At 37.7% G+C, this 14,817-nt stretch overlaps 1 protein-coding gene across 5 annotated transcripts in view; it reads right to left on the bottom strand.

Moving 5' to 3' along the window:
• The window catches only part of LOC108494298, a 192,121-nt gene that overhangs the window by 14,315 nt on the left and 162,989 nt on the right, over window positions 1-14,817 (bottom strand). For 4 of the 5 annotated variants that reach the window (XR_001873808.1, XM_017808656.1, XM_017808655.1 and 1 more), the window contains one exon: window positions 7,343-7,552. The exons of the other annotated variant lie outside the window; for it this stretch is intronic. Coding sequence is in view for 3 of the 4 variants with exons in the window: in XM_017808656.1 (XP_017664145.1) it covers window positions 7,343-7,552 (210 nt within the window). In the remaining variant the exon portion in view is untranslated. The remainder of the gene's footprint in view (window positions 1-7,342; window positions 7,553-14,817) is intronic. 5 annotated transcript variants of the gene reach the window in all.

The raw sequence follows: 14,817 nt of genomic DNA on the forward strand, positions 1-14,817 counted from the left end.
ACAAACAGTGGTTCTGCCCTTGCAGCATAAAATCATTCTGAAAATCACTGAAAATACAGTAAATCTTAGTGTTTAAAGTAGTTTGAAACTGAAAGGGATTTTTTTAATACAAAATAGCACTTTTAAAGTGCCTCTTAATTACTAGCACTGTTGTTTGTTATACAGCACAACTACAGTGCTATGACAGGATTTTTCCTGTGAGCATTGGCTCAGACAGTGGATAAGCTTGAACTTGCTTCCATCCCATCTGTGAACAACTGAAGGAGACAGCTCTAACTCTTCAGCCCCCATGGAAAAAAAATTAAAATATCCATGAAAATAATATATTTGTTGGTTAGGTATGTCATCTTTGCTCCTTATCCCATGTTCTCTGCAAGTAATAAAGAATCAGTATGATTTAAAATTGTGTATTCATATACAGAATAAGGCTATAAGGCTGTAGTTCTGGTATTTCAGTAATTTTTTGGCTACCTGAAAGCCTGTGAATGCAGCCAAAAGCCAGTGGTGGACCTGTCTCATCCCTTTTATAGTCCTATCACAGCACAGTCCCCACAGCAGATAAGTGGGACATGGCAACTTGAAGGAAATAAATCTTTTTGCACATGACCCTCTGAGTTTCCGAGGTGTAGAATATATAGAACCTGGGATTTGTAGAAAACGAGGGAGATGAGAAATGGCCACATGCTGCAAGTCTGCTTCCTACATTTCCACCCTGTTGCATATAGTAACATAATCTTGACTGCAGTTGATAATAGATTCATAGACACTGTTCCCATTTAAAACTATACCGCTATGTACTGGGAAAAAAGGAAGGACCTAATCTTATACTTGACAGGGAAAACAACCTGAAACAGAAGGTATGAAGACATAACTACTTCCTGGCTGAGACACATTGTGAACATCCACTTCATCTGCAGCAGATGGATTGGCTTAGCCCCTACAAGCGCACAGAGCAACGGACTGGGTCCATTTCAGGACAGGGTTCACATGTCACGTGTGAGATGAGCTGAATCAATTTAAGAAAAAAGCATACAAGCACAAGATTTCTCCATGAAAACTGTTTTTCTTGTTCTCATCTTTTCAGCAGGATGGAAAGCACTGCCTGGACAACTAATTTCTTTCTTAAACTGATTATCTTTAATTGAATTATAGCATTAAAGGAGAAATATATACTGGTAAAAATATCTAAAAACAGTCTGATTTACTTCTTATTTGCAGTGGAACTAGCTATACTGCCATGACCCTCAACAAAAGGGCTGTAAGTTTTCAGCCTGTACTTCTTCAAATGCCTATGTCCATGGGAGTATCTCTCAGCTGACTTTTACCATGTATAATTCCCAACTGAACATCAGTGCATGTCGAGAGGGATCATTCTCCCACTGAATGAAGTTGCAAAGTATTATTCATTTTCTATGGGACAAGATTAAATCTCAGAATTAGGCAGACAGCATGTGGTGAAGCCTACTCAGCCCAGGAGTATGTACACACCTGCATGCATTAATGTGGGTGGAATCACTTTTGTGAGGGATAAATCATTTGCTGTTAATCTCTACTTTTACAGGGATCTCCAGGAAACAAACTCATAAACTGGCTATGTTTGTGGATAGCCTGTCATGACGCTGCTGAAACCAGCTAAAGTGGGTCAGTTTACACCAAATAATTGCCTTTGCCCAGACTCTCCTCAGCCAAGGAGTCCTCACCCACTCACACGGCTGACCCAGCTTATGGAAAGGCCAGAGCTGTGCTGTTCCCTCTGTGGTGTCTGGTGAGATGATGAAGCTGTGTGATGGTGAAGTCATTAGGTAGTGTACCAACCTCAGTTACTGAGCTGAAGTGATCCTCCTTCTTTTCTCCATAAACCTGTAGCGACTACTAAGTCATGAAGAGTTATGAAGAGTGAGACTCTTTATGAAAACAACATGTGGGGCTTTTACAGTAAACTTGGCCAATTTATTCCCTTAATGAAATTAGAGCCAGAAAAAGCTGCACTCACATGCATAAACTGCATTGAAGTCAACTTCATGGCTTAGGCACATACGGGAAAAAAATAGGGACCAATATTCATATCAACACTGTGTACAAAAAAACGAATTTGTGGAATTAAGAATAAAACATGAGGCAATTTGTAGACTTGCCCAGGGAATATATGGGAGTGACAAATGTGTAGATTATTCTAAGGTTGTTTTTTACTGTCATTATCAGATCCAAGAACTGTATATAAAAGCATGCAGTTCTTCACATGCTAAAAGTATAGTTTGCTCAAACAATTCTAAAATATTCAGTATTCTTAAGATTAAATATCTGAATATTGCTTCTGAAGGAACAGCTGTCAGCTTAAATCTAAAGTCTAGTTTGTTTACTGGCTGTATTTTATATCTGTTAGAAAATGACACCAAATGGCAATAAAATTGTTGTAAGTATTCTACTGGGGAATATAAATGCCCTTTGGTTACAGTGTACATATCTTTATACATAATTCCAGTATATTTTCCCTAGAATTATGTTAAATATGTAAAAAGCCTTTTCTCATAAAGGTAAAAATGCTAGATGTTTCCAAGCTGTAATTTAGCATTAGTGTCAAGATTGCTTCTGAAAATAAGCTACGGTTACTGTTTCATTCTTTTTAAGTGTCACTCAGCATATCATATCTGATCTTGTATTCAAAATAAACTTATATGATTTTATTCACTTTTCCAGAAGTGCAAGAGGGTTTAGACATAATTTATAGCATATGGATTGATGTAAATAGCTTAAACTAAGTAATTGGCTAGTCACCTACGCTGTCTTATCCTATTACTACGAGGTGCTTTTCAAGTAATTAGGGAAAACAGATCTCTTTTATGCAGTAAGTTTAAATTGGATGAATCCTTGACATTTGTGAAGGCTTATTTGATAGATAAAATCATACTATACAAAAACTTTCTCTACAATGCTGAGGTTTACTAGGCCTATAATAAGAAACTGATTTTTTATTGAGTTAAAGAGACTTATCTTTGTCCTTTTAATAAGAAATCAACTCCAGTCAGCAAAAGTTGAGATAAAAATCACCAAGTTGGTGTTATCACCATGTAGACAGCAAATACATACCACTATCATTAACTTTTCTGTGCATGGATTTAAAATACATTTAAAATGCTAAAATTCAATAATTTCCTGTATATTAAAATAACATCAGATTAATGAATATAGAAAAGCATGAAAAAAATGATTTATTTTGAGAAGGTCATTCCTTGGTTAGCCAAGACTTAAATTGAATTACTATAAAGGAGAAATATATCATAGGTAAAAAGGAAAATGGTTTTTACTGCATGTGAATTCTTTAAGTTTTACAATGCTTATGATAAAAGGACTGCACCTACAAGTTTAACCTCCATAATTTTTATGCTGCACATTTAAAAAAAAAATCTTTCTATTTAACATTTTTAGGGCAATTTATACATGCCACCTGGTACTTAATGCTCATTTTAAAACAGTTAGCTTTGCCTCATATTTATGAAACCTATAAAACTACTTTTCATACCAAGCATGAAATTTCTATTTATACCAGGAAAGCTGGAGCTCTAATGACTATATCACACTTAAAGTTTTAAACATTTTAAAGAGGTTATTGCATATAGAGACATTTTTTTCCAGCTAGTACTTCAACACACAGCACTAAAAAACTGGCCTTAACTTATTGGAAAAAAAAAAAGGAAATTATTAGTAAATTTAGTGGTTTGGCTTCTTGGGTAAAATTAAGTTCACATTGAATTGCTTTGCTGAATTAGGGCTATAAGAAAATCTTGCTTTGACTGAAATATAGAATAGTAGGATGAGGTTGTAAATATAAAGTGAATTCCTTATGAGCATCCAAGGACTTTACAGCAAGATTATGCAAAATTTCTCTTATGCCTGCCAAACAACATCTGCAGATACAGAAACATATCTGAGGTTGAAGTCACCAAGAGCTGAACACACAAATTTGAAAAAGAATTTGGCCTGGTGATTTCAATACTGTTCCCATGCTAGTGAGTTTGGCAAGCGATACACTGCCTCAGATCTCGCGAGCCTACACCCGCACCTCAGTCAACTGAATGCTAAGAAGCTACTGCTTATGCTGGTGGTGCCCTCTGAACAATGTCTACATTTGCAGAGGCTTTTTCAAAATTATCATAATATCTGTGCTGTTTTCTGCCAAATTGCTCATGTCTTCCTATTATACATATTTCTGAAGAACACCTACCAACATCAGCAACCGTCATGCTGTAATGGCACAAAGCATTACACACCTGATGAGGAGATCTTAGTCCCCAGATGCTTGAATTATGAGATTCCACTGCAATAATTAGGAATAAGTGTTATGGCTCTTTCAGGTATGATTCCTGAAAGTCACATAAACTAAAAGTCAGTCTTTACATTTTGTTATCTTCAGAGTTTGCCTTCAGAGTTTCTTAATAAAAGTGAACAAACAAATAAAAGGCTACACTGAAATAATTAAATTTTCACCCTTGGTATGTTACTGTAACAAAAAGCATGATTGTTTTGCAGGAAGAAGGTGCATGTAACCCCCAGTTCCTAGATGCTGTTGAATTACTCCTTGTGTTCTACAGGCACTAGTCCACCTAGAAGAGAGGAAGAATAAGTGCAAGTCAGTTGTTTTCTTGCTCTGTGGACTCTGCAGACAAGGTAGATGTATATATAATGGTAGGACATGTCACTATTGCTGTAGACCTCTCCTGTTCTTACAGACCATGTTCCATGTTCCTATGGTCCCAAGACAGCACTTTGTACAAATATCTTGTCTCTGGTGAGGAGAAAGACGCTTGCTGATCTTGAAGAAAGAGGAAAGGCAACTGTCTATGACAGAGATAGAGAATCGCTGACAATCTCTGCCTTCACAAATGTGGAAAAAGAGCCCTTCCTCCTTCACCACTGCTGGAATGGTGAGGAGAGGAACAAAAAAACCCTCGTTTCTTCTGGTGAGGTGTTGTAATCATTCTGGCAGAAAACAGACAAGATTATGAAATTATATTATGTAGGCAAACTTCTAGAAAAGAGAAGTCTTATTTACACCAAAGAGTGATCCAAATAATTACATGGAAGCTGACAATGATTAAATTTAGAATAAGAGGAAAGTTCTGACCAAATAGACTGTAAGTATCCAGAAAAATCTTTCCATTGAATCACTGGGAACAAAATACCTAAACTAGACTAGAGTTAGGTTAACTAAACTACTTGAGTCTTTAGAACTAGCTCTAAATATTCAAACTCAATATTTATACACAACAAATTGTGAACAGAGGCAGGAGACTGAAAAGATTATCCCAAGAAGCCCAGGTAGCCTTTCATCTCCTACACCTTAAAAGCTATACATAAGGGTGCAATGCAACCCTTCAGCTCTAAAAAATTTTCTAACCCCACTCAAATACCACTGCTTGTCTGGCTTCAGCAGAGGCAAAAAAACTTGTTCCTGAGGGATGACAACAGCAGCAAGTGGTAAAGCTCAGGTATATTTTACCCCATGGCAGCAAACTTCTCACTAGTCAGTGGATAGTTTTAAAGTTTGTTAAATAGTCTTAATTTGGAACTGAAGTAGAAAGCTCTGACCTATAAAATACACAAATGTATAATTACATCTGTTATTAGCTAAATGTAAGATCTGTATATAGGTTTTACCGCAATTATTAGTTAAGCACATTTCTTACATGTAATTGTGTTTAGTTCTACAAGTAAAAATGCTGTAAAGCATGCATTGATCCTCTAAGTTAGACATGCAGCTTTCAGGATGATGACATAAGACTCAGTCATGTGGATTTTAGGGATAGATTATGTTGTGATCTGGTGCGGGAAACTGTAAAGTGGCTTGAGCATCCTTACTGTGCAGTGCTCACTTTGTCGATGCTGGAAGCTTGTCGAAAACTCACCTGGGAAAACAAAACTACATTTTATGGGAGTGCATTTCTCCTCTCTCAGAAATATAGAAGGGATTAATGAACTGAACCAGTGCACTGGGATAAGATTGCCTTGGGTGTTCACAGAGCCTCCTTCCACAGCCTTGTGAAGTTGAATGAAACCTCTCAGCTAAAAAGCTGAGAAGAACTTAATTGGGAAAAAACATTCCACAAAGAGCTACATTTGTAACAGGCACAAAGTAGGAATTGGGCTGCATTGTTGACTTCAACCAGGGAAAAGTGTTTAAGCAAAAGTCTAGGCAATTATTTATATGCGGAGCTTCTTCAACAGACTTAGGCATGGACTTGGATTTGCTGGTTTCTTTGTTCCAGTAATTAAGTTCTACTTCAGGTAGGCCACGTGCCTTCTCTTGTTTTCTTTGGCCAGTTCGAAGACTCTGGTGTCTTCACTCTGGTGAATCACAAGTTCCCTGGGCAGAAAATTATGTTTGGATTCCTTGAGGACAGTTTCCTTTAAATTAAATTTTCTTTAAAAAGCCAAGTAGGGCAAAGACATTAAGAATAAAACCTTTAATAAAGAGAAGAGCCTTGAAAAATTGAAACAAAGGAGCAGAAGCAATGTTTGTCTTATGCTGGAAAAAGGTACTTGAACCTCGATCTTAGAAATGAGCCGTTGAAAACATTGTACTTTATAATTTCTGCCAGTGTTGGTAAAGAGATCTCCATTATGATGCTCCCAGTTCTTATCTGGGTAGGTAAAGTGATATTCTTTGACTTTACTTTCTCTTAAATGCCAATCTTTTTTTAATAGTCTCTCAACAGAAGACCAAAGGCAAAAAGGAAATGCAAATCTTCAAAGCACTTAGAATAAAAATGAAAAAACAAGGAACAAAATGCAGCCTATGAAACAAGTAATGGGTGATACTTCTCTTTAGTACCATCCTATATTGTCTTTTAGTGCACAAGCTGCTAAAAATCTGACAATATCCAGGATTGAATCTAAAACATGCAAGATGCCAGTAAGTAATCTGTCTGTGCCTTAGCTCTGTGTATCTGAGGACGAACTAAGTGAATGACCATACTAGCTGTATAATAAATGTGCACAGTACTTACTTTGTATATTTATATATATAATAATTCCGGTACAGAATGACTTTATGTGGTTCTAAGCAAAACATATTTATAAATAATCTCTATGTGTGTAGTTTCAATGTATATCTTACATAATTGCCTTTAAATGGCTCTATAAACAATCCTAAATTGCTACTTTGCACCACAAAAGCATTAACTCATTGACTTTACTGTTTCAGAGCAAGGTCTTCCTATGGAAGATTTCAGTGTGTATTTTGGGCAGGGTCAGGCAGGCCTGTTTTCCTGTTTTGATGCTGACCTAATTCTGAAGTGCTCCTCTTTGCCTTCAAAATCTCAGTGAGGAGCCTGCTTGGACCTACCTCAATGATAGCCCCATCAGGTAGCCGGAGGAAGTGCCTGTAGAGCTCCCGGAGGCCGCTGAGGTGAACGGTATACACAGAGACTTGAACAGTGGTGCTACCTTTCAAGCTGGCTGCAGAGTCAGGGATTTCATCCTGGTGCTGGAGGTCACAGCTGGAGACACCAGGCTGGCTGGCGTGGTCCTTCCAGATGTAATCAGACACTGCCACCTAGTGAGACAGAGGGTCCCCCCCGCCCCCAGACACACACACACACACACAGAGAGAGAGAGTCCCCCACCCCCCACCAAAGGAACATATTTAATTAACTTCTGGCAAGAGCTTAACCGATTTAAAATGATTTTACAATAAATCTGCAAAGCCTGTACCATATGCAGTGCTTGCACACAGTTCTCTACTACATATTTTTTTATGACATAGATCTAAATAGAGGAGATAGACAAATCCCTAGTGTATATTCTATAAAGTTAATTCTGCACAGATGAAGCTGTAATTGACTCCCGTATTAACCAAAAGTAGGGAGATCAAGCGGGGTAGGTTAAACAATAAAATGGCAATGCTGATTAAAAAAAGAAAGCTTCCCAAGAATTTCATGAACGAGTATTTGTATTTCTCTCTCTTTGAGAAGCCTTTGTGCCTGTACCCACAAGCACTTTTTAGTCTCTGATCTCTGTATAGTATTAAAATAACCTTGTGCTGCTAACAGAATTGTAGATGAGGCAGAGTAAATAAGTTGTATTTTAATGCGTTGTGTAAAGCTAGTTTATTGACACAGTTACCTAGTTTCCTAGTTTGCTCTAAACATATTTGCTTTGGTAGGTTTTGTACCTCTGCATCAGTCAGAATTTCCATTTAGCCTTTTTTGTGTTAATTCTTTACACAAGTTGAACAGAATTCAATACTACAGACGGAAAACAGCACACAGCTTAAGCACCCTTTATCCTTAAATGAAACCGAGGATGAGAAGCATTATTTTTATACTCCCCCTGAAGTGCAAGCTTTTTAACCCTCCACTTTTGCAAGACCTTTTTGTCACTCACTTTCTCCCATGAGATGCTGATCCTGTTAATAGAAGGAAGGGATTGGTGCTATTAGTACTTGCTTACAATCCACTGGCATGCTCTTCCCAAGCACTAGTTAATGTAGAGGAAATACCCTTTTGCTGGTTTAGTATATGCCTTTTCTTTCAAGAAAAGGTATTACACTGCCTGAAATCATTGGAATTCCACTCTGAAGTTGGCTAAAGAAAAGCTCTAATTTAAGATAGGTATATCAAAACCTTCTTTTGCATAGTTTTGCTTTTACTTTTGGCTGAAATGAAGAGCTCAGATTCTTATAAGGGATCTCAAAAATCTCCAGACAAAAATTTTTCCCCTCACTTGGGAAAAGTTAGATTTAGCTCAGTTTGCTTGTGTTCCAGTTCATGTTTCCTTAGCTGTTCTTACGCATTACGAGGAATCCTGTAACTAGCACAGTGTGTCAATGCCACAATCCTGACGTGCATGCTGCTATTCTGAGCAACTGCCTTAGGAGAGGATTTGTTTTAGGTGAATTAAGAAACCAAGATCACGTACAGGAAATCATCTCCAATTCTTTTCCAGGAATGACAGAACAATAGGATACTTCATTTTAGCACCAGCTTCCATTTGCACCAGTCCTAATCAAATTTTTAGGTTTTAAAATGAGGAAAGGCCATCTGAAATTTAAGGTAAAATAAGCACAGTCTGAATTTCCCACACCAATATCTCTGAGGATAAAAGGCTTCCATTCAGGACAACTCCTTAGCAACACACAGCAGCTGTATGGACAGGACAAGCCTTGCATTTTCTTCTGTCTAGCAGATAAGCATGTTTCACATGCCTGCCATACTTAGCGCTCCATAAGTACTAAGGTGGCCAATGCTCTCATGAAAGTAGGAAAGCAGCTTCCATTGGGACAGTGTTGGCTACAGCATGGACAAGCAGCTGCAGGAACTGTCACACCAGAGCTTGTGAAATGGGAATAGAGACCCTGCCATGGTTACCCCCCTTTCTCATCCCCATGTCTCACAACCAAGAGCTCTGACCTGTCCAAGTCAAGACCACCAAGCCTTGTGTCTCTTCCCTGATCTGTGACTTCAGGAAGGAGAAGTGGCTGGGACACTCAGCTCAGAAACTCAGTCTATAGCAAACACAAACAGAATGATCTCTGTCGTGATCCTCCTTTTATGCCAGGTGCATTTTCACCTGTACTGCTAGCTTCCTTTCTGCAAAGTATTTTCTTACCTTCTGTCCCACACCTTCCCCTGCTTTTTCTCTGACCTTTATCTTATCCCACTTTCATTGAATCTGCTTGATCTTCTCTTGTGTTTGTCCCTACCAACCAGTAAGGGGCTTTTTTACCATGTTTTTTGCAAGTTGTGGATCCTTCCCTGTGAACACTGCATCTTAGCATCTTTTTGCCCATTTGAGCTGTGAGCTCTGGGGGCAAAGATATGCATGCTATGTTTGTCCAGCACAGAGGAGAGTATGGACCTTAGACCACCTTCCCACAAATAAATTACTACCTATATTTTCAATCAGTGTCGGAGTTGAGTGTAATTTACGGCATAAAATTACTGTGCAGGGAGCCAAAGCCATGTTTCTCAAATCTTTGTGCTTGAGCAAACCTTCACCTTGCCAGGGCAAAGACCTCCTTTGGAAGTTCCTGGCCCCAGGTGCCATTCCTAGGGCACTATATCCATATGGGACGATATGGATAGTGGGAGTACACAGACCCCTCGATCTGTTGTCACTTTTCAAGATCTAGTGAACTCCCTCTGAGGACTTTTATGTGACGAGCCAAGAGAACACGATGATATTGTTCAGCATGTCTTCCCCTCCCCAAAAGCACAGATTGATCATCAGACAACGGAGAGGGAAAAAACACCACCAAAACTGATCATGCGGTGCCGAGTTGTGTAGCTTTGGTCCAGGGTAGGCACAACTAGAAAGGAAGGAAACAGGATGCTTAGCTGGAACATCACCCATTGACCCTTCCTCAAAATCATCTAGTAGTGTGAGTTTGCCTGAAGGCAGCCTCTGAAATATGTGGTTGGATACAACAGTTGAAAACCAACCTCAGGAAAGGAAAAAGCAGCACTGGGTGTGGCTGTGGATTTAGAGACCCCAGCTCAGAAGGACCCTTCAATTCCCTCCTTGCTAAAACCATCTGAAAGTATTTGGCAGACAGATGTCCACTGCCTTGAAACTTTCAAAACAAATTTCTGTGAAGTGATAGGTCACTAGAGAGCTGCTGTGGCCTACATAACCTGAAGTAAGCTCTAGAAGTAAACTCTACTGTCATCTGAAATTTCTATCATTAAGTTAATCAAAAATGTCCATTCATTTCTACAGGAATACAATATGAGTTAATAAATCCACAGAGACAGGCTAGTCAAGAGACTGTGCATATAGGACATGTCATAGAAACTGAAATTAGCAATGATCTAGATTCACAAGGGCTGACAAGAAACCACAAAATGCCACAGCAGTGTACAGTAATCCTTAAATGAAATTCATCTTTCAGCAGAAAAACACATTAAGGATGGTAATTCAATGATAAAAGAGGCAGGCCAGAACAGGTTCAAATGCTGAATATTTCACAACATAACTTAATTAAAGCGGGAGTGTGAGGCTGTTAATCACTTTATAATAGTTCAGCTTGAAATGAGGTCTGATGTGAATGCCCTTATAGTTTATTTGTTTATATTATTATAATCACAAAATGTTACATTGACCTAATGCAAATGTCCAGTTTTCACTGGCCTTTATTATGTTGGCTTTTTTTTCTCCTTTTGATCGTCCTATCTTTGTGCAAGTATGTGAAGGGAAGAACTGCGAGGAAGGGTCATAAATTTAGGTCAGATCAGATGATTCAGTAAGTCTCATGTGGTTTTAAGTCTTATTAATAATTTTAATACATTCTTCCTTGACAACAATTATTTCAATCACTGCTCCTTTAACGTATACTGTGATGTAAAAATACACAGGTTTTTAAAAGAATGGAACACGCTTCTCATACAAAGAAGGTAAATTATGTCAACCCTTTGAAAATTACAGCACATAACCTAGAACAAAAGACAAAAATACATATGTATTTTGTTGTATAACTATATCATGCCATACCAAGTGTATAGAAATATGGTATTGAAGTAGAACACGATAACATTTTAAACCCAAATATATTAATAAATGCATATTTATAAATATATTACACACCTGAGGCACAGCCAATTAATATTAATATTTCCAACATCAGGTTACAGAAAATGCCATGCTAGTGCATAAAACGTACTATGACGTTTTCTATTGTTTGACAGTTTTTGTACAAGAAGAAAGGAAAAAAATATTTCCTCAGATTTTCTGAGCTAGAGTGGGAATAAGAAGTCTGACTTTTAGTACCTTATAAAGAGGCATCAACATAAAAAAGTTCTTTTTAAAAAGTTGAGAAATATACATGTCTGTCCAAACACTTGATTATGATTAGTACTGATTCTTTACTGCTTGCAGCGTTATTATTAGCAATGTCATGTGAATCAATTCTAGCTTCATGCATTTCAAAATGTATAAAAAAATTCTTTGAAAAGATCGTTCAAAGGAAATTCATAAAATGAGCAATATGGACCAAACTGACCAGTTGAGAATGGGTGGAACTGAAAACTGGTCATGACAAATAATAAGCAAAAGTTACAAACTGTTACCTTTAGGCAAAAGGGCAGAAGTGTTGAAATTATAGGGGAAAAAAAAAGACATCAAATATTGAGGGTGCTGTATTTACTTCAGATAACTTTCATAAACATGGTAAGTGCATTTTCTGTGGTAAGAGTTGTAAATACGGGAATTAATGTCCTGGAGGCAATCTTTGTTAAACCAGTGTAGCTCTACAATTAAAAAAACCCCAAAAGCTGGCTACTGCTAACCTCCAGGGGAAGCACAGCATCCCTTAAGCATTTCAAACCCCATCTCTGACATGCTGTTGCTAAAAACCTTGCCAGCAACTCTGGGAAAAGAAGAATTTACAAGGAAATGTCTAAAAACATGCTTCTCGCCTGTGTCAAAGGCACCTTGGTGGCATCTAGGTCTGGGTGAGACTTTCACTGAACTTCGTGCAGAATTAGCTGTGACAGTGGGGAAGGTTTCCAAGCCACTGTAGGAAAGATGGGGTACTTTATAAGATGTGAAAACAAACTCGGCTTGAATAAATCATGAGATCAGAGAAACGGCAAGCAAAGGCATGAAGAAGCAAAGCTATTAGGACTACCAAAAGTCATACCATCATGAGAAAGTCATGACTAGTTACACCAATGCTCCCCATATTTAATCCTTACGTATATGAAGTATTTACACATACTTATACATATACAGTGTACTTTGTTGGAGTGATAGTATGTGCTTTCATGCCTGGGGCAATAACAAAGCATGTAAATGTCTCAGTTTAGTGAAGGCCTTTGGTGAGCTGTTGGCAGAGGACCCATTACAGGTATGCATGATGTAACAGCCATACTCTGACCTCCAGAGCCAGATCGGCAGCAAATGCCTTTGAACCAGTGTGATATCCCCACCTATGACTGCCCTTAGTAATTCTGCAGATAGATAACTTGTTTCTAAATTGTCCTATTTATGAACATAATGGAACAGCATAATGGACCAGTAGTAGCTGGGAATTGTTCATTTCAGTCAAATTATGAATGCCTGAAGCATTGTTGTTACAGTCTTACCTGATTTAGTTAAATAAACTGACATGAACAGACTAAATGATGAAAATAACCATATACAGAGGATAACTTCTTTGTAAATGATGAAAGAGAAATCTCAGAATAGATTTATGGAAAGCTGCTTAGCATCAGAACACTAGGAAACAGCAGAGGATCTTCTTGTTTCTGATTTGTGATAGCATCATATTTATGAATATGTCCAATGAACAGCAATGAAGATCTTTTCTAGAAGAGGATTTTCATCTTCTGCTTTTAGATGTTACAAAGTGTAGCCACATATTTCTTAGCCACAGTGTACTCGTTTCTAGTGTAGTCTGCTGCTTACCATCCCATCTTTTTAGATCTAAATCTTCTGTGGTTATAGGTCTCCACATTTAAGTTGTTCTTAAAAAATATACAAATGTAGAAATAGACTATTCCAAACAATAATAAATTTGGGGAAAAAAATGTCATCTGAAGAATTAAGTCAAGGAAAACTGACTCAATGCAGTAAAAACCTTAGTGAGTGAAAATTAAAGACCACAGCTTTCTCGCATTTCCTTGTGCATAGCAGTGCCTTTGTCCATTGATTTGCCCTAAGGAAAGGAGATAAAATACATTCCCTTCCTATTCCAAAGAATCCTGCTGTATTCCAAGCCCAGAATGGGTTTGGTTCAGATGAGCAGAAGAAATCTCTCTCCATGCCTCATTTCCCAAATGTTATAAGGGATGCTGGAATCAGTTACTTAAGAAAGCATCTTCAGTAACTTCAGATAGACAGGATTTTATATACAAAAGTGTTTAGGAAAAGGTTTTTTTCCTGTGGAAGTCAGGATTTTAATGCACACAAGGGCATATCTGTGTAAATAAGAGCGTCTGCTATTCATTATCTGCTCATCAACATTTGTTATTCATTACTCATCTGTTTACAAATGTAATGCAGTCAGAAAGCAGAAATAATACTATATGACTTTGGTGACCAAACATACACCAGAAACAACAAATAGTAAATAGAGCCATGGAGCAGTTCAACTTATGGGATAAAATTTGCCCACAGACCACATTCTGCAAAAGTTTGTGAAAATAACCCTGACAGATCTGTAAACAACAATATATTTCAAAAATAATATGTAAATGGAAAACAAAGGAGCTAAGTTTGTCAATTAGTTTATTTGCAATGAGCATTTTATTTTATTTTTACTGTTTGGACTGATTAAATGCAGAGAAAAGACGGTTAGAAGAGATAAGTCTGTGTTCACAGATTTTCATTCGACATGTCCAGGACCCTGTGCATTCAAGATGTATGTCTGGGTATGAGATATGCATTTATTCACCTGTGACTTGCATCAGATAGACAGATCTGTTCCTGGCAGCTAAATAACATTTTTAAACCTGGATTACTATACAGACAGCAAATCAGCTGAGAACTTAAATACATTGGCCTAGTGGCTTCTACTTGCATCGTCTTCAGCTTCAGAAAATTTCCTCCTGTGAAGGTAGCAGAATAGTGCCGGTGTGGTAGAGCATAGTGTGAACAGTGGAGGGTATCTTTTGTTGAGTCTATGATCAAGTCTGAATTTTAATTTCTGGGGTTTTTTTCCTTCAAACAATTGCAAAATTACTCTAGGTTTTAATAAGAATCAAAGTTTTTCTATTTTGCCTGCTTAGACCCAGCTTTCTTTTCAAGCAGATGGAAGGGGGCTAGGAAAAAGAAGATGAAAGTGAAAAGCAAACTTCAACACTTTGGTAAAACATAAGTGAA

This window comes from Lepidothrix coronata, unplaced genomic scaffold, assembly GCF_001604755.1.
Source record: "Lepidothrix coronata isolate B3197 unplaced genomic scaffold, Lepidothrix_coronata-1.0 Scaffold23, whole genome shotgun sequence".
In the NCBI taxonomy this organism is placed as follows: domain Eukaryota; kingdom Metazoa; phylum Chordata; class Aves; order Passeriformes; family Pipridae; genus Lepidothrix; species Lepidothrix coronata.